Below are 20,634 nucleotides of genomic sequence, written 5' to 3' on the forward strand. Positions count from 1 at the left end.
GACAATTTTAAAATATATATCTATCGAGTTTATTTCGGTATTATAGATATAAGAGTAAAAATAACTTTTTGTCTTGTTATATTTTGATGAGAACTTTCGCATATGCAAAAAGGACAGAAAAATAAAGAAAAGAAATGATAACCTGTTTCTTAATTATGCATCTAAAATTATCAGCAACTTTATTAATTACAAAAATGATTATATTCAATAAGCTTCTGTTCTTTCAAATTTCTTGTAATTTTTTTTCTTACAGAAAGTTGTACAGTGGATGAAAAATACGCATGTAAATTATAGTAAATCTTTTTCATATTTTATACGAATAGTTATCTTGTTTATTTATTATATACCAATCTCATTTATAACTAACCTATTTGTTTCTTCTTTTCAATATAGAAAAAATTGCAAGATATTTATATAACTACGAAGCATATTACAAGGTAACTAAAATAAAATTTGATAAAAATAAGGTATTCATTATAGTATACATATATGACCATCAAGAGTACAGAAAATTTTGAATTTATAAAATGTTCACGTTTCATTTCGAAAGAAGTTGTGCAAGAAACTAACTTTATTTAGTCTATTTATTATATGAAACAAGGGTGGAAAAACTGAATTCTTGAGGGAAAAAATTATGTTTGTTAAATATATTCGTAAAATACCTGAGTAAATGTCAAGAAATCATCTTTAAAATCGGAAATCTAATTTTATCCCAGCATTAAATACATCTTATTCGAAACCAATATTTTTTATTAAAGAGTCAATCTCAATGTATGCGATTAACGCACAACCCATCGCTACCGTTCGGGGATGCGTGAATTTATATTTAGTGAAGACGGTTCGTAACTCATTGTCCACAGAACTATAAAGGTATGCTATGAAAAGTAACTGTAACTGTAACAAAACTAAAAATATTTTGTTTGTTTGTTTGAATCGTCTGTCATTTTATATTTGGTCCATGAAAATTTTATGAATTAGCCTAGAATAAATCAAGAAGAAAATAATTTACATACGAATATTTTTTTAAACATTGAAATACAAATCTTATTCAATCGGAAAAATGAGGTATTTGGAATAATTATTAAACTATATTTTGAATATTCAGAAGAAAAAAAAATTCTCATTTGTTTTGGTTAAATCATATTTGTTTATTATTTCTCTGTTTTGATGTAATAATGTGTGCATCAATTATTATATGCAATTATTGGTAGCATTTACTTTTTCATTTGTAAAATTAATGTTATTTATGATAAAGTTTTAATTAATTAGCAATTTTTTTGATAATTAGAGCAGTATACACAGTTGAATTAGAAGCGTAACAGAGGGGAAATCGCACAAGTATTTTATTCTATTAAATATGTTAAATATTTTTGCAAACAAAAATTCTACTAAACTATGCTACTTTAGGGTGCAGTGTTTAATTAATTGGCGTAAAATTATAAAAGAGCCTCATAATTAAATTGCAACTTATTTAAAAGTACTTGTAACAGAGGGGACAAATAAAATCCCACATATTTGACATGCACTGTTATTTTGCTAAATTCTGTGATTTAGACCATCCTAAACATTATCCGCAATTTTTTTTTAAATTATCACATTTCAAGGTAAAATAAGTTATTTGAAAACTTTTAAAATTGCAAACACATTTTTTTAATGTCCAAATAATGCATCATAACAGAGAGAACATGGAATGTAACAGAGGGGACATCTTACAAATTTGACAAAAAGTTAAAGGGAAATATCACTGTTAAAAGTGACTCTTCGGTTGTTTAGAGTTGGAGTTGGCAGCACTGCTATATTTGAAACCCATGGTACTTCTTTGTAGTTATATTTGAAAGTTTTTATTTTACCAGACTGTGTTTAAAAAAAAAAACGCTATTGCATTGTTTGTTTCGTTCTCAATTCCAGTTATTTGGGCAACAAAATTAACTATCCTCCTTTTTCCTTGAACTTTTAACACTTAAAAAACTATCTATTGCACGTTAAATATAACTGTTTATTTAACCAGTAAAAATATTTTAACCATATTATATATTTATTAAAATAATTTTTTCCGGAAGATTTTTAATTGGTACCTGCACCAAAATTATCAGCAAATTTTGGTAACTTCTAGGTCCATGAGAAACGAAGGGGAAAAAAAATCATAAAAGAGGTCCAACTAAGAGGGTAACTCATTGCTATACCCTGGCAAACCTCTACATATTTTTCTTTGATAATTTTTTATAAGCTTAAAATTTCGTTGGCACCCTAGTGATTGAAGTTGGTAAGAACAGATGAACAGATATTGATATTAAAAGGGCTTGATAAAGGTGTATTTGCATAGAACTTTTAGCTTATGCACCATGGGATGTGCTTCCCTGTGTTAGGGAATTAATTGCATCTAAAACATGCATAATTAAATTTCCTGCATCTAGTTTTCTCTAATAAATTTAAGTTATGTAGGTATATTCACATTTAGTGCAATTTTTATTTATTTATTTATTATTTTTTTTATCATTTATATTATAGTATATAAAGATACAGGTGGTTATCAAAGTAATGGAAACACATCTGTGACAAATGGCTTGGGAATTGCTGTTCTGCCATAAATGTTCTCTTTATGAAGGTTTCTCCTAACTTTAATTGTTGACACTAGAGAATTCAGTTGCAGATTGAGCTCTGCGGTCACTTTGGCTGCAGTTGTTTTCTTTTTAGACATTACAATCCGCTTCATTACCCGTCGGTCTCTTTCACTCAACTTCTCCTTCTGTCCACTATTTTGCTTTGCTGAGCTTGTCTTTCTGTGCTGTGTGTATGCTGTCATGTCTTTAGACATCGTACCTCTAGAAACGCCTAAAAGCTGGGATGTTTCGGTCACTGTTGCTCCAACTAGTCGGGCTCCTACAATTTGGCCGCTCTGAAAATCTGTGAGGTCTGACGTTTTATGCTTCTGACAAAAAATCAAAACGTAGACAACTCTGCTAAAGCTCTCTCTTACCACCTAATATATTTACTTTTTATATAAAAAAAAAAACTGGTAGCTAAGATTATATTTTAATGCTTATGAAGCGAATTCTAAAATGTCCCTTTTATTCACAAGTGTTTCCATTATTTTGATAACTTGCTACTGTACTTTAATGTATGCCTTTCAATTTTTTTTATCACTCTCTTGTTTACATTATAAAAGTTCTTATCTTCTACCACAGTGTTTCCCAAACTTATGACTTTTGCGTACCCTTTCTAAATTTTTCGTAACTCAGTGTACCACTAATAAAAAAATTTATGTATTCTTTTAAAGACATTTTTCGTTTTTGGTTCAAAGGTTTTTTAGATACTAACCAGCCATCCATATTCTATGTTAGGGATAAATATTATATTTTATAAAAATAATCAAAATGAGTAGAATTTATTACAAATCTTTACTATGAAGAAATTGCACAAAAATAAAAATCACAACTATCTGTCGACATCACCCACTAATTATTAGCCGTTAACTCTGCAAAAAATAGCCAATAGAAAAATACGCATTCGAAAATTTTCATGGCTAGCTTTGTTTTCAAATAAATTTTTTTGAAATTTTCGTTTGTTGCAAGATATTTCGCTTAAGAACGCGTACCCCCGCTAAACAGTTCCCGTACCCCGGGGGGTACGCGTACCACACTTTGGGAAACACTGTTATACCATTTCAAATCTTCTACCATTTTTATCTAGCATAAAATGTTGCATGTTACCTCACCAAAATATTAATTGTATTCAAACTTAGTTTTTTTAGTAAAAGAGGGTATATTTTTGTAGCAGTATTTGTTTGAAACAACTAAATGCATCAAGAGCCACTGAGCAGCTCTTGTATAAACTTGCAGTTAAAATTTTTTAGTGGTTTGCTTGAGAGAGGCTGAGACTTTTGCCCTATGCTGTGATTTCTGTAATTTTTTCTGTTGCTACTACCCTGTTGTTGCCAAAGCTATGTTACTATTTTGCACAGGTACCAACACATAAATCTTCTTCTAAAAGAACTTGTTTATTCAATTAAAGGTAATTAAACACATTTGATCAATAAATATAATTGGACTAAAATAACCCTGTTGTTGCCAAGTTATGTAGAAAATTTATTGTAGATAGCAAAAACTGACTATCTACAGTATGAGAATTATCTATTTGAAAATAGGTTATTTCTATGAGAATAACCTAATTTCAGACTCAATGATTTAATTTTAAGTCTTCAAACTTATGTTCTTTATTATCTATTTTTGAGGTGGTTGGTCTTAGACTTTGATCTTAGTATTGATTCTGAGTGACAATGGATTCATAAATGTACCACAGATTTCCCGTGTCTTATATACTAGTGAATTGGAATTGTATTTTTGTAGTGGTAGATACACTACAGTAGTAGCAATTATTTATAATAATGAGAAAAATAGAAGGTTAAAATTTCTACTAAGTAGTATTTGACAAATAAGTAACTACCATAAGGCCTTCGTCCTTTTGAATAAAATTGTTAAAGTTACTATTGGTGGTAGAAAAATGTTCTATTTGTAACTCTTTTTATGTTAGTTATTAGAAAAGAAGTAACATGTTTAAAAAATGTAAAATACATGAACTAACTGTTACTTTTTTGTTGCTTGCTGTCTCTCTCTTAGAGCATTGAATGTTTAAGAGGATTTTAAATCATGTTTAAATTTATAAAACTTTATTACTTTCAATGTATTACATAATTTCTAATTTTTTAAGTTCTAGACCTTCTTTCCACCAAGTAAATGGAAGAAGACAATATGTGCAAAGACCCTCGCCTCCTGAATCTTCTCAAGCTGAAATAATTAAATATGTTCAAGAAAGTAAGTTTATATTTTTTCTATGTTGTCACCTAAAAAATAATATTAAAATTTTTTGTTTTTGTTTGATAATAAAGAACCTTTTACAAAGTGAGAAGTAAAAATATATTTAGATTTTCCATCATTGGTTGGAATCTTTCATTACAATGAAAAATTTCAATTAGAGTAATCTTTTGGACAGTTATATGTATTTGTAAGTATGTTATTATTTGAGTCTTGTGGGTTTAATTTAATTTTATGACCAAATTTTAAAAGAAATACACTAAAATTGTATTTAAGAAGTATTTTTTTAAATAAATTATTTTCCCATTTCATTGAATGGTGATTTAGTATATATCTCAGGGCTCGAAAAACCGCCCGTCCTCGGCGGCCAAAAATTCCTGCGGACAACGAATTTCTCGAATCCGACGTCCGCGCGGATGGCCATTTTCCCGTTAATGTTCGTGATACATTTTCAATTTTTATTATCTTACAAGCGTCTAGCGCCTCACTTCTAAAATGATACTCTAATCTAGAAATACAGCAGCATACTGCGCATGGTGGAATTGATGTTTTCTCTGTCTGGGAGTACTGCAGCGGTTGAAAGGGGCTTTTCATCAATGAACTTAAAAATTAAAAAAACACATTACGTACTGGGTGGCGATTAACACACAAGGCAGGGCTCGAAAAACCGCCCATCTTCGGCAGTCAACGAATTTCTCGAATCAGACATCCGAGCGGAAGGCTATTCGCCATAAATTGTCATGATACATTTTCAATTTTTGTTATCTTACAAGAGTCTAGCGCCTCACTTCTAAAATGACCATCTAATCGGAGAAAGAAATTTTTTCTCAGTAATGGGTGTCATTAAAATTTAAGATACATAACATTGTTAAACACAGAAAACATCAGCCCTCTGAGCCCAAGCTATTTATAAAGATCTAATGCAGAAAAATGACCCATAATACAGCAACATACAGTACATGGTGAAATTGATGTTTTCTGTGTCTGAGAGTACTGCAGCGGTCGAAAGGGGGCTTTTCAGCAATGAACTTACAAAAAAAACACGTTACGTACTGGTCTTAATCAAGAAACGTTAAATGCAATTATGAACATCTACCTAAATGGAAAACCCCTTTCAGATTTATGTGCCAACACCTCTGTAAATCATAGGCTTCATTGTGGAACTGGAAAACGTCTTATTTGATTCATTTAAAAAACGCATTACCCTCATTAAATTGACGCATTAAGTTGACCTCCGTCATTTAAATTATTTCATAAAAGAAATACTAGGTTACTATTAGTAACCTAGTATTTCTTTTATTACTGTATATTGCAATTCTAGTATTTCTAATCCTAGTTACTACTAATTTATTGCGCAATTTATATAAATGTTTGTAATAAATAAGAGAAAATTATATTATTTATTTAGAAGCTACGGGTTAGTTTCAAAGGAGGACGGGTTCATTGTTGGACAAGCCGTCCTCTGGGACGGGTAAAATTTCTGAGTTTTTTCGAGCCCTGTTGTATCTTGTTATAACACTAATTTCAATTGTATTGTGAATAAGAATCTCAAATTTTTGTGAGAATATCTTATTTAATTATTTCCAATTTTTAATAATACATGTTTTCAAAAAAATTAATTAAAAATTTTAAAGCACGGAATAATGAAGTAATGGAAATATAAATACTTTTTGTATGTAGTTTCTATTTTATTTTTAACTTAATAACTTATTATTAATTAGTTATTGTTATCTAAATATCTAGAACTAATTTGTTAATAATAAAATGCAATTATTAAAAAATCCATTTGGGTTTTTTCAGGTTGGGTAAAATCATAACAACCCTGATTGTAATGTAATTTTCTATTACAAATAAGTAAAATAAAAATTTTAAGTTCTACATGCGGGATTTATAAACAATAAAATTATTACAGCATGCTTAATTAACAAACCATGAAGTTTAGTACAACAATTGCGATTTATAAACCATAAAGATTATTGTCCTTAAAAGGTCAATTTTTTAAATTCTACTTCATTTTCAGTAAACCTTAAGTTTGATCATAATCAAATTTAACTTCAGTTTAAGAATAAGTCTATAATTAAAGATGACGAGTCAGTTATGAAAATTATATTTGCTTTCATAGTCTCTTTCTAATACAGCATTTCTTTGCCTGATTTAAGATTAGCATTATTTAGCATTGTTCTTTGACATTGTGTTATACTTTATTCTCAAAAGCGTAGATTTTTAAAGTGAAAAAATTAGTTTATTATGTGAAGAATCTTGCAATTTAACTTTATGTACTACAGTATTTATTTTAACATTATGGAATGCTATTTTTTTTTAAAAAAAAAGATTTAATTCATTAATTAGAAATATATAAGAATAGGATGTGAATTATTAAAATTTATCATCAACTGTATAAAACCTATTTGGCTAAATCTGTTAAATATTCTTAGAGATAATCAAGCAAGCAATTTCTACATAACTCTTCACTGCTGTAAAAAATGAAGTTTGATTGAGATGCTAAAAATTTTAACAAAAATTTCGGCTTGCATTATAAAAATAACAGTAATTAAATTTTCAGTTATTGCAGTACCACATAATCAATACTTAGTATCCAAAAAAATTTATTTACAAAGTAATTTTTATGAAAAATAATTTCTTATAAAGGTTTTGTATATACTGAATTAGTGCAATTAAATGTAATAATCATTCTGTGTTGTTTGCTATACAACATTAATCTATGCACAATTTAAATTTTAGGCTGGAAAAATATTCTAAGAGAAATAGAGTATAGCCGTTCTCAGGTTGCTGAAGGCAAAGGTATGCTTGTTTTTTGTTTTAATTTATTATTTATATTGTTATTAGTTCAAATTTTATACTTTTAGATGACTGCAAATTTAAAAATATGCTTGCTGCAAATGCTTTAAGGGAAAAATTTTAGAATTTTTGTGATTCTATAATTCTGTAACCTTAGTAACAAAAGCTTATCTTATAACAAAAGCAATCCTTAGCTATCTAATAACAAAAGCATTTAAATTTGTTTTTAACAGAATAGAAATTAAATATTTTACAATTTTGTACAAAATATTAATTATATTAAAATTTTTATATGTTGCTTACTTAAAATATAATTGCTGCATATGTTGTTCTTTAAAATAACGTTGTTTCAGTATTATTACTATTGGAACTATTGCTACAGAATTATTACTACTATTTTGTTTTAGATATTTTTATTTATGTATCTTTTCTTTATTTCTATTAATTAATACAATTTCATTTTCTTTTAATAAGAAATTTTACTTTTTGGTAAATAGCATGTGGGAAAGTTAGCATAAATATTCGTCAAAATATTAATTAACTTGACTAAAGCTGGTGTTACTACCTTTTTTGAATGTAAGACTGTAAGAAAAATTTTCTACTTTTTTTAAAAAACGCATTTTACATTCTTAGATTAGCGCAATTATAACTATTCATTTTGAAATAAACTCCATGGCATTGCAATATATTTTCCCCCAAAATCTAAGTATATATATTTTTTTTTGAAAAAAACCGATTAATATTTTTAGTTTTTATTCAGTTAGTACAGAGAAAAAACTAATACTTCCTAAATTAGATTTATTTTATTGTTTTTCATTCTAATTTTATTGTTATTCATAGCATTACTAAGTGTATTGAATGTATAATTAGTTTTTTTTAAAATTTAAACAAGTCCTCAGTTTTGAATAACGGCGAAGATTTTTATTTCAGAAATCTTAGGCACAATGATGCAACAGTGTGGCACAGTGACAGTAAAATTTAATCAACTCTACTAAAACTAGTATATCTTAATTTCTTCTCACAATTCTAAATTTTTTATTGGAAAATAACAGTAATTTAAACTATTAAATGAAAGGATAATTTGCAATTAAAATTTGAATTTATCCTTAATGTCATGAAGAAATAAAATCAATTTTATGCCTAAATCATAGAAGTTAATTGCCTGTGAGAATTAACAGCCTTGAAATGTTTTTCCCCCGCACTTGCTATTTGTAGCTAAAAATCCGAGTGAAAATCACTCTCTACCAAGTCTAGACTGTATGGTTAATTTGTTTCCGTCCAAGAGATCTGATCAGATATTAGTTGTAAATCATAAAAATAAGTCTGACATTGTCATGTAAAGGCAAAACTTCATAAGTCAGATGGTCATTTCTCTTACCTATTGGTAAATTCACACTGAGAAAATGTTCCTTGCTGTCAGAATGAAATCACTGACCTTTTGCACAGTCGGTAAGTTAATCAATTGCTTTGTACTGACATTGTACACTGCAATAATAATGCTGTGAATGACGTGGTTTGATGAGCACTGTAAAGGGCCATTCTAAGAGCATGCAAAGACAATTTTGATGATGAGTTTGTGAACCTGATTAAAGAAATACTTTTAACAGCAAAAAACTAGCCAACCAGGTTTGCATCTCCGAATTTGTATCTGCGACCTGTTTTGCATGCTGCGAGTAGTACGGGGCAATGCATCGATGCATCAGAAAATGTCTATGTTACGCTATCAACGCCAATCCTGTGTTTGAATTACCTTTCTTTTTCAAAGCATCAGAAATTAAGATTCACCCATGAATCATCAAGCAGAGATATATGTTTTGCTGGCAGATGAATTTTGATTAGACTACAATTAATTGAGAATTGAAGTGTTGTTGAATCTCTGTTATTGAAACTGTGCAAATCCTCTGATGTTGATTTTAATACAGTCTTTTATCTTTGTTTTTTATCATCATCCATGTCTTTAATTTGTTTAAAAATATAAAAACAAAACAGTGTTTAACCCCATAGCGATCGGTTAATTTTCAAGAAAATGGTTATGAAAGTGCCTATTTTTTTGGCTTTTATATTCGTATTACGTATTTGATTAGTGCTGCAACTAGTTTAAAATAATCTAACTATCTACAATTACCTTAAAAATATCCTGGTACTGCCATCTGGTGTGTTAAATTAGAAATAAAATGTTTCCTGGGCAAAAGAAATGAATTAGTTTTATTCTTATTGGCACGTTACTACTGAACACTCCAGCCCGTCAATATCATGGGAGCGAGAAGTAGAGGGTGAAACCTCACCCCGTCATTTTTACGGGAGCGAGAAGGAAGGGGTTAGTAAAAAAAATTTCAACTTTTATAATGCAAATATTTCATATTTTCTTTTTATTCAGTGATTTGTTTTACTTTTTAAGGCATTCCTATTTTTGTTTAATAAATATCGATATGCTAAATTTACGAGAGGGGGGGAAGGTTAGTCTGAAGTTATAGGTGCCTCTTGGTGCCAGCTGTTCTTAAGTTTTTAATCTTTTTCAATACATCATCAAAGTTTTTTTCTTTTTATAACGACTTTCATTAAAGATTATACTAATTGCTGGCTCAATATGTGTGTTCATTTTTGATTTTATATTTATGTTTACTAAATTAACGACATAGTCCGCAGCAGGCTATGTTCTCCCGCGTTCTCGCAATCTTATCATTTTCACTTTTTATTATCTTGTTTTCCTCATTGATGTGATTTATTGATTTTTTTTAAATACTATTGATTATTAATAACTAGACAAATTCATAAAATTTTTTTTTTTGTAGGATGACTGAGAAATTAGTTTTTTTACAAGTTTATAATTGCCTTAATCAACCAATCGAAAAGTGGAAGAATTTAAAATCAAGAATCGAAAAGTGGAAGAATTTAAAATCAAGAAATATGCACTAAATGTAAAACATTAACGTAAAGAAATATCGTAATGTTATTGTGATGATGATAAAATCTTAACAATTCCCTGTCCTAGCTGTGAGAATAGCTCTTAATGTTTATGTGACATTCCATTATGTTGGTCAATGCAGATTCTAGTTTCTGAATAATTTAAGTAAATATTTCAAGTAAAGAAAAATTAACACCCACGCTCAAATTTATTGTGAATTTATATAGTGTGATGAGTGATTTATGTATAGTTTTTTCATATAACCTCTGTGTAAAATGAAAATATGCTTTTCTAGTTTTTTTTTTAACTTAGAATTTTTTCTTCTTTTAATTAGCCCCAAGCATTTCATATTATTGTAGCAACATGCCTGAAGAACAAAGCCCTCACCCAGGTAAATTTGTTTGTTTACATTTTTATAAATTTATAAAATGTTATAGATTTAGGTGTCAAATATGCTTCAAAAATCCTAAACTGGTTTTGATGAAAGAGCAAATATTATTCTTTATTATAATAAAAGTGGCTTCAGATGATGGAAACAAGAAAAGTGCAAAATTACTTCCTTTTAAATTTTTGAAATCTTTAGGAAATATGAAAAGTCAAGTAATATTTAACTTTTATTAATTGTATTTAATGTACGAGAGATTTATTTTTAACTAATAATTGGGTATTATTATTCTTAACTAATGTTTTGTTTGTACAAGAATATGTTTTTTACACTTTTTTTTTAAAAATTTAATAAAAAAAAAGAAAAATTCTGCTTTTTTTTTCTTTCAAATTCCCAAAAAAAGATAATTTTTTCCCTCCTATGTAAACATAATTTAAAATTGCATTTTCACTATTTAAAGTTACAGAACTTGATTCATAGCTATTCAATTTGAAAATACACTCATAATTCATATTCTTGGAATCAAAAGTTATTAAGCTTGATTCACATTCTAATGATTTAAAGATCTTAAAACGGGATTCATATTCGTTCAATTTTAAAATAACACATTGAGATCTGCATCAACACAATTTTATTAAAACTTAAGTAATATTATGATATATGTTTCCTACTTGCATTTTTTTTCTTGCTAGAATTTCAGGTATTTTTTCAAGTATTTAAAATGTGTTTTGCACATAAAATTTTTGGACTTGTATTTTCAGCTTTTTACCTGACTTATCCTTTGCAATGTCAAACTGTAAACTTAACTGCAATTAACATTGTGTTGGCATTAATATGTCCTAATTCATACAAGCGACTTATACTTCAGAGGATTTATTTATTTTTAATATCTCGTCAAGGCTTAACAAATTTTTATTATATTTAAGGTATGTCTTCATTATATGTACCTTCTAGGCAAGGCCGTAGCCAGGATATTTTTTCGGGGGGGGGGGATATGGTAAGAAGGGGAGGGATATGGTTCGGGGTGGGATATATAAGCAAGGACAGTTTCAGAGATGCAAAGTAGGGGAAAAACATTATAACAAATATTGTTTATTCTGTTGTTTGCAAAAGTTAAACTAGTAATTAAAAAATATTACATAATAATTGTTTTTTAATTAATTACATAATAACTATAATCAATTTGTAAACAAAGACCTGCGACGGGGATTTGAAGAAAAATTTTTAATTACTTTTTTAAGACAAACTGGAATATCCCAAAATATGCTTAATAAAGTTAGCCCTGTTAGCCTTTCTTCTTTAGTAGCATTTCTTGTTGCTGTTTTTACGTGTTTAAGAGTAGAAAAAGTTTTTCTGCAGTTGCTGTGGTGATTGGCAACGTAGCCAATATTGATAACAAGCAATAAATGTTTGGGAAAAAGATACTGTCACATTCTTCCATTGCTGAAAGTGCCGTATCTGGTCTACTAAGGGGTTCACGCAGGTTCCACTTTGACACCCATACTTCCATTTCTCCCATGAGATTTTCGATGTCAATGAAATCTGCGTAGATTCGGAAATTGCATAAATTAATATGCTGAAAAACGATTGATTTCGGGGGAGGAGTTAACCGAAGGAAAGATGAGTCACAAGGTCAAGAGAAGATGATGCACTAGCGAAGGTGGCGTAATGGGAAAAGGTTTGATTTGACAGTTTTTGTTTTTCTTTTTACTGAGAGGCTCAAAGAAAGACTAAAAAGTTTGAATCCCAGAATTTCGGGAGGGGGGGATTTGTCCCGACGGTCCCCCCCTCCTGGCTACGGGCCTGCTTCTAGGAAAATATTCTCCTAGAAGAATAGAACCAAGAATTTTACATCTCAAGGTGTTAATTTATAAACCACCTCATTAATATTTGAAAATTGCAATAAAATCATTATTCAAATTTGTGTATCTGTGTTTCAGTTATTAAGGTATACACAGAAAGAGAGAGACCTTCATTTATGTATGTACAGTGTGCAAAATGGACCACCCTGAATAACTTTTGATCAAATGATCAGATTTTCGCATTCTGGAACTCAATCTTAAAGGTGAAAGGGTGACCTCAAACATGCTATTTAATTAGTGCAGACAACATTTTAAGTTAAAAAATCGGGCACAAACATGCACTTTCTTTTAATAAGCATACTTTTTTTTGATGGATGATTTTTAACCCTCAAAATATAGGGGATAGTGCAATCTGGAAAATATGTTATCCATAGTTTGGTCAGTAGAGCAGTCTAAAGTTTGGACCCCTTAATATTAATCTTATTTTTTTGTATATTTCACCACATTGCGAACTTTTTGAGCGAATTGAAATTTTTTTGCACACAATTATAAAATCTGTGTAGCCAAGGATAATTCCATGCAAAAAATAAAGTTTAGTAAATATATACTATTTTTTATTTAATAAGACTTGAAAAAGTTTTTTGCTCTGAACATAAATAAAAATTTTAATTAGTAGCATTTAAATTCAAAGGCGCCAAAAACTATAAATGGTTATCAATAAATTGTGATTTCTTTTGTACAATTCAGTTCATGGAAAATTCAGTGTGTTATAAAATTTTATTTTATTTTAGATTTTAAGCGATTTGACCTAGATGGCTTTTTGGAAAGAAGATCTTTACATATGCAAGCAAATAAGCAGTCATCTCAATAAATCATTAGTTGAAAGGGGTGGTGGAGAATTAGAGAAAAATCTTCATACAATAGGAACATATTTTGAAAAAACTTCACATCCATTTTAAGGACTGCATATTTTATTTTGAGACCAATAACACTTATGTTAGGTATATAAAATTGTTAATCGTCATTTAATTTTTTTAAAAAAAATATTTTGCTTGTACAAATGCATATTTTGTAAAGGCAAATCATTTGTAAAGTCAGAAAGATTTGCTAGTTATTTACAGATTACTTTTTATACTTTAATGAAGCATATGTGTAATCTATTATAAAAAATGAATTTATTTTGTCACCAAATCCCTATATATTCTAATACAAAAGCAATAATATTTATTCTGTGTTTTCCTTTTACTGTTGTGTTATGTAATGTCTCACGGTTTTTGTTACTGTCATTGTATTATAATTTAATTGTTAAGTATTAACTTATTAAAGTCTCTTTTCCATAATCTGTGTTCTTATTGTTCTCTTTTCTAACTGCTACTAATCCAGTTAACATACATAAGGGGTCTGTCCAGGGAAAATTTACTACTGTTTAGCAGTACCTTCATAAATTCTACTTAAGGAAAATTTTATGTAATGCCTTAAAATTTTATTTTTGTATCCCCGTAAAGAGAAGGTAGCACATGTTTCGTCAGATAGTGCTGTGTGGTAAGCCTAACCGGTAGCTTACGCCATATTATAGCAAGCTTTTTTTTTGCAGTTTTTTTTTTAAAGAAATTAAAAAATGTGGTACTTCCTCTGTAAACTTTACAAGAAGTTGAAATTCAGACATTCTTAACATTTGAACATTGTTCTAAATTTATTCTAACATACCTTTATTTTTTCTCTGAAATTTGTTTCTATATGACTCTACGGGGAAATGTTCTCATAANAGTTTTTTTTTTAAAGAAATTAAAAAATGTGGTACTTCCTCTGTAAACTTTACAAGAAGTTGAAATTCAGACATTCTTAACATTTGAACATTGTTCTAAATTTATTCTCATAATGAAAATAACTTTTAGTGCAAGTACTGCTAAATGCATGTTTTTTTTTTTTTTTTTAAAAAATTCAAGTTGAAATTTAACAATGATTTTTAAATTTGGATACAATTTAAGCCCAAAATTTTACAATAGCAAAATTATTTTTTAATATACGTTGAAAAATGTATAAAAATTTACCAATCAAACGATTTTTATTTATAGTGCAAAGTTTTGAAAATACCTTTTTACTTTACCATATTTTTGTGTTGATTTTTTAATTTTCACAAAATAGGTACCTCTTATAAAATGCTAGACCCCTGTACATTTAATTTTTAAGTTCTGAATAATAATAATTCTGAATTATTTAAGGGCTTGGAGCTATATTATAATAAACCACATTTTCAAATTGTTCAAGAAAGCATTTTTGGTAAAAAACAGAATTTTCCTGTAGACTATTAGCTGTTTCTGTACAAAGTGCTGTTATCTAGTGGAAATTCACAAAAACTAATTGGAAACAATAATATGAGACAGTGGAAAAATTACTTCATTGCTAAAAACCATGTTAGATGTATAAATATTTTATTTAATTTGTTGCACATATTTTTAATAATTCTGTAGGGAAAAAGTGTGCCGGGAAAATAAAATATGCACACTCCACATTTATTGAAATACTTAAGGTTTTACGTAAAAAGGCATTGAATCAAATTAAAACACCTATTTACGAACAAACTGTGATCCAACCAAATATAAATTGAGAGAAACCACTTAACTAGCAAAAACAATATGTACATATTATAACTTAAGTTTTATGATATAAAAAATATAGCTATAGAAATATTAAGTTTATAAATTTTATAACTGTTTTCCTTAAAGTTATAAACCTGATGCCTATTTTGATTAAAAGTGAGTAAAACTTCAAACATTTTTAATTCTAAAATGTTATACATATAAATTTGTTTTAAAAAGTAACTGACAAAGAATATGCCCCTAGTAACAGAATTTACAGAGTAAATTTGCAACATTGCCTTCACAAATTCTAATTCTAGACTACTACTGTAAAAATTCAGTCTAATCCAGCATAAGTGAAGCAACATTTCTATTATGACTGATGAAAATTATGAAGAAAAAAAAATTATATTGTAAAAACACAATTTTTTTACTTTCAATATTTTTAAATAAAATGGAATATTTTTTATATAGCCCTTGTAATAAATAATAGTGCTCCAGTATATAAAACAATAAATGCTTATATATAACTCAAAAATGAATAAAGATAATATAGAAATAAATTGTTTATTAAACATAATAAATACAAAATTTTTATAAGTTACATTATCAAGTGTACATTTTATTTTATATTTTTTTATTAGTATAAAAGTACAAAATGTAAATCGAAACTGAATTCCTGTTTAAATCCATAAAACAATGTACAAAATTCCATCTCACGATAATTCAACTTGCTGAAATATCGTTCTACATATCTTTAAATTTTTTCTTTGCTACCTTTGAAATATCTTCACAATCATCTCTGAATTTTCTATTTATATCCAGCATCTGTAAAAGAAAATTAAAAAGTGCTTAAAGAAGTTTATTTATGTATTTGGATTTCTAAAAGGTGCTTTTTTTCATTGGGTGATTGTAAAAAGTGATAAATTTACATGGTTGATGAATTGCCTGTGCTTCACTGAGCTGGATTCAGTTGGAAGAATTCCTGCACTCACACGCAACTCTGCTACATTTTGCGAGAGGTTCTTGATTTTAGACTTTACCTCGATCTCTCAAATTTTTGTTAACCCTGGAGACCAGCTAAACATCGTTAAATATTTCCTTCAATCGCAAATTTTTTAAAAATTTTATTTTAGGTCAGTAAGAGAATTTGAAGATCATACACTAATTAAGAATTTTCACATGAGTTTAAAGCAGTCAACTATCACAGAGCTTAGAAATTTTTGTATCCCTTTTATTGATTTTGATTTAATGAGATAATTAATTGAGATTGGTTAATCGTTGGATTTTGTGCCAGAGCGACAATTGTATAAAATACTTAAAGCTTATTATAGTCTTATTTTACTGGATTTGTTAAGAAAAATAAATTCAATAATTTTTAGTGGTAAGATTTTAAAAAGTATGAACTGGGGAGGGGAAAGACTTCACTCTTTTAACATCTAGCAAATGTAGCAAAAAATTCAATGCAATTCAAATGTCATTTTAAAATAATATGACCTCTTTATCATTTAAGTTAAAAATAATCTAAATGAAAATATCAATGGTTCTTATATTTTTTTAATATGATAAATATAGGGACCCTGTAATAATTTACTTCTGACAAAAAAGTTAAGCTTCAATAGTTATTGTATTTTCAATTCAAAATCATTGAAAATTTATTTGTTTCATTAAAGAAATACTGAACCAAAATAAATATTTTAATACATTTTTTTGGGTCATTCTCTTATTTATGAATTTATTCGGTTTTCTTTGCTTGCTTATTTTTCTATAACTCTTTATCAATTAAGAGTGCTTTAGTTGAGTATGCATTTATAAGTATTTTTTACTCAAATCTATTAAAAATTAATCTTTAACAAATTGAAATTTATTTTCAATTTGACAAAATGGAATAAAATTAATTTAAAAAATCCAATGAGCAACTCTAAGCTGAATATATTTTTTAAAATTGAGCATAAAATGTTTTTATAATGGCTACGAAATTAAGAATAAAGTTCTTTGCTAGAAATAATTTATTTTATCATGATTATAAGGTCTTTGACAATATTTTTGCATTTTAATTACTTTACGCACACATATATGAAGAAGTTTCATTGATTCGAAGTGAAAGTTTTTATAAGAATGCATATCTGATTTTTTGCTGAAAAATCAGGCTAAGCACCTCAATAATACATAATGAATTGAATGAGACCTGAGGAGCAACCACAGAGGATTGTTAATGTAACGAGCAGAAAGCAAAGTCTCCTAAATTGTAAGTGCTTTTATGCTATAATTAAAACTTATACTTTCTTAAGAGTTGAAACACTTAAAAAATGAACTATTTTTTAAAAAAAATTTAAACTTTAAGATACAAATTGATTAATATCCCTAGACTTTTTTTTATAACCGTCGTAGGACAGCCAACCTTATTTCAGGTTTACGATTGCTAATATTCAACTCTATAGTCTTGTAATTTTAAACCCAATTCGGAAGACAAGAGTAAATCCTGGACCAAGTATTGGTAGAAATTTGCTTTCGTGGAGGACTTTTTGTTGAAACTAACATTTGGGTTACATGAAGAGTAAAACCACGAAAACCTCCCACAGGTAGCCTAACGGCAAGGGGATCCGTCCACCACCGAGCACTGTGGTCGGTGCAAAGCAGAGTGCGGAATTCCTACAGACCAGCAATCTCTGGGATTCGAACCAGATTCACTTCATTGGAAGGTGAAAGCTCTATCCCTGAGGTATTTGTGTTAAATTTTCCCGATTTTTTCTGATTGATAAAATTCCTTGACTTTACCCTGTAGCACAGTCAACCTGTATATAGCTGTCAGGATCCTGATTCCTCTCCCACGCATTGGATTGACCCCTTGACCTGAGGGTCAAAGGGTGAAGGACACTGGAGGTGTCGTCCCCTACCTTGGGGGTGGAGCAAATGACTGTTTCTGAGGAGAAAGAGGATTTTTAGAGATCAGATTAGTTTTGAACGCAGAAGAGTGGAGTTTTGAGTTGAGCTATGATAGAGAAAGCATGAGCGAGAAGGGAGCAGCAGCGCTCCGGAATATTATATTCTCCAATTCATGTATCATTTTGTAAATAATTATATTAATCCAGAATAATGAAATAAATAAGCTATAACTGAAATAATCCTTGGTCATCCTTATTGAGGAGGTCTTTAAAAACGAACCAAGAGACAAAATGTCTCACTATAGCAAATTATATTTTGCTTTTGAAAAACTTATGCATTTATTTTTTAGTAACATGTCATAGAATTTTCAACACATGCTAACATACTTTTATCATTAAGTTTATGAATTAAATCTCACACAAATTTAAAAAATGAACATATTTATTTGGATTAATTTAAATAAATTTTGATTGATTAAGTAAAATTGTTCCTCTTTGAATTTTGGTCATTTTTAAATATAGGTTTCTTTTTATCCATGATGTATAAAACATAATTTTTTTTAAATCTCATTATGATTAAATGTATCTTAGATTTAGGAAATAAATACATTTTAATTCATAAGAAGGGCGAGCTAACTACTACATGTAAGCGAAAAAATGGGCATTGTGCAGGCTCAATTTTTGAGGGGAGGGGGAACAAAATTAAATTACACAGTCACAAGATTTATAAATTTTACACACGAGAAATTTTTTTTTTTTAATGTACTTAATACCTGCAAAAAGATGAATTACTTTTACATTTTTCTTGTTTTTTCTCCCTCTCCAACAACGCTCATGGGATAAAAAAATTTCAAATAATGTTAAGAGATTCATAACTTGATTTCAGAAGAAAAACATGATAAATTTTCCTAAATTTACTGGATTAGAAAAATTCCTTTTATGCTAAATTTCATGAAAGGATCACCTGTTGTTTGAATTGAGATATATGTTCGTCAGTTTCTTTTTCTGCATTTTTACAGCGGTTGACAATAGAAAATATTGATTCAATCTCCTTGTCAATATTCTTTTGTAATTCATCTATAGATGTATCCAAATTATGATGACATTGCTTCTCTTCAGACAACTGCCTATAATTAATGAAAAAACAAAGTAAGAAATAATTAAAAAAAAAATACAGTTTGGATGTACCCCAAAATAACAAATAAAAGAAAAACAGCTACATAACCGAAAAATAACAGCTTAACTTAGTATAGCTCCACTTTTTCAATAACCTAAATTTTTGATCAATCTTGTGCCTATATCTATAATAAACTGAAGAATTTGTGTGTCCCTCTTATAACTCCAGAACTGTTAACGTTAGCCTTTTGAAATTTAGACAATGGGTGAAAGGGGTAATTTTAGACCCCCAATTTTAGAAATTATTCATAAATTTCAATTATATTGTTCAGGAGAAATATTTAAAAAATGAAACTTTCTCATTGGTTTAGAGCAGAGGTTCCCAAACTTTTTTTTTCTCATGGACCACTTTCAAAGTTTTACTATTTTCGATAGACCCCCTGCTGCTACATTTCTACTGTATTCCCAAAACTCCTAAAAAATATCACCCTAAATTGGGGGTGCTAAGAAAAAAAAGCAGCACATTTTCTTGTGTCCTATATATTAAAATAATACTTGTGGTTAGGCAAAATTATAAACATTTATTATTACTAACAATCAACAATTGACAAAAAATCAATAATGAACTCTGGATTGTAAATTAACAATAAAAAATAGTCATACTTTTAATGAGACGGATGTACTTGATGAATTGACAGCAAATTATGAATATTTGGCTTCAGTTTTGTAAGAAGTAATCTCAAATCTCCCCGTTCTGTGATGTTCAATCTGCTCCTTTTTTTGTTAACAGGTTGGTAACGGCACTAAAACTTCTTTCGACAAGATATGACGAGAGAAACGCTATCAAAAATTTTCTCGCATTTTCCCACAACCCAGGATATTTTTCGGGGATTTCTGCCTGCAGTCAAAATGTTTGATATTCTTTTTTTAATTTCACCTTCAGTTCCTAGTTGGTGCTGAGCTCAAGTAGCTCCTTTTGTAATACCACATTCGCCTCTTCCGTTTCATCAAATGGGATTATGATCCATGGTGGTATTTCCATCGTCAGAATATCTTCAAATCTATTTTTGAAGTCATCATGCAGGGTATTTAAATGCGAGCGGGCGCACGGGCGGCACTTTGCAAGTCTCGACATGTGGTGTACACTTGTACTATTATCTATTGTTCTATTCAATTCTGTGTTTGAACTGAGTCTCGAATATTTTTGAGTACATACCTAGTGAATGATGCTACCTGCCTACGCTGATAGGTAAATCCAAGCCAAAATTTTTGTTCTTTATTATGAAAACCAGAAAATTTTTCGTGGACCCCCACTTACAACTTGTGAACCCCTGTTTTCTTTTCACGTCTAC

General features: G+C 28.8%; 2 protein-coding genes across 3 annotated transcripts in view; one reads left to right on the top strand and one right to left on the bottom strand.

Moving 5' to 3' along the window:
- The first annotated feature begins 890 nt into the window (after positions 1–890).
- Positions 891–14,042, top strand: LOC107448624 (uncharacterized). Its single transcript, XM_016063894.3, has 5 exons — positions 891–1,065; positions 4,708–4,811; positions 7,554–7,613; positions 10,850–10,906; positions 13,494–14,042. Exons 1-5 carry the CDS (start codon positions 1,061–1,063, stop codon positions 13,571–13,573), a joined length of 306 nt encoding a protein of 101 aa, XP_015919380.1. The 5' UTR covers positions 891–1,060; the 3' UTR covers positions 13,574–14,042.
- Positions 14,043–15,834: 1,792 nt separating this feature from the next.
- LOC107448621 (uncharacterized) overlaps positions 15,835–20,634 on the bottom strand; it is a 30,576-nt gene continuing 25,776 nt past the window's right edge. For both annotated transcript variants that reach the window (XM_043045495.2, XM_043045496.2), the window contains 2 exons: positions 19,131–19,293; positions 15,835–16,109 (listed from right to left, as the gene is read on the bottom strand). In XM_043045495.2, the coding sequence (XP_042901429.1) occupies positions 16,029–16,109; positions 19,131–19,293 (244 nt within the window). In that variant the 3' untranslated portion in view covers positions 15,835–16,028. The remainder of the gene's footprint in view (positions 16,110–19,130; positions 19,294–20,634) is intronic.

This window comes from Parasteatoda tepidariorum, chromosome 8 (genome assembly GCF_043381705.1).
Source record: "Parasteatoda tepidariorum isolate YZ-2023 chromosome 8, CAS_Ptep_4.0, whole genome shotgun sequence".
Classification (NCBI taxonomy): Eukaryota; Metazoa; Arthropoda; class Arachnida; order Araneae; family Theridiidae; genus Parasteatoda; species Parasteatoda tepidariorum.

What these genes read in the sequence shown, in the direction of transcription:
- LOC107448624 (XM_016063894.3), top strand. An exon ending in TCAGGTTGCTGAAGGCAAAG is followed by an intron (nt 7,614 to 10,849) that starts GTATGCTTGTTT and finishes TCTTTTAATTAG; the next exon opens with CCCCAAGCATTTCATATTAT. An exon ending in AGAACAAAGCCCTCACCCAG is followed by an intron (nt 10,907 to 13,493) that starts GTAAATTTGTTT and finishes ATTTTATTTTAG; the next exon opens with ATTTTAAGCGATTTGACCTA.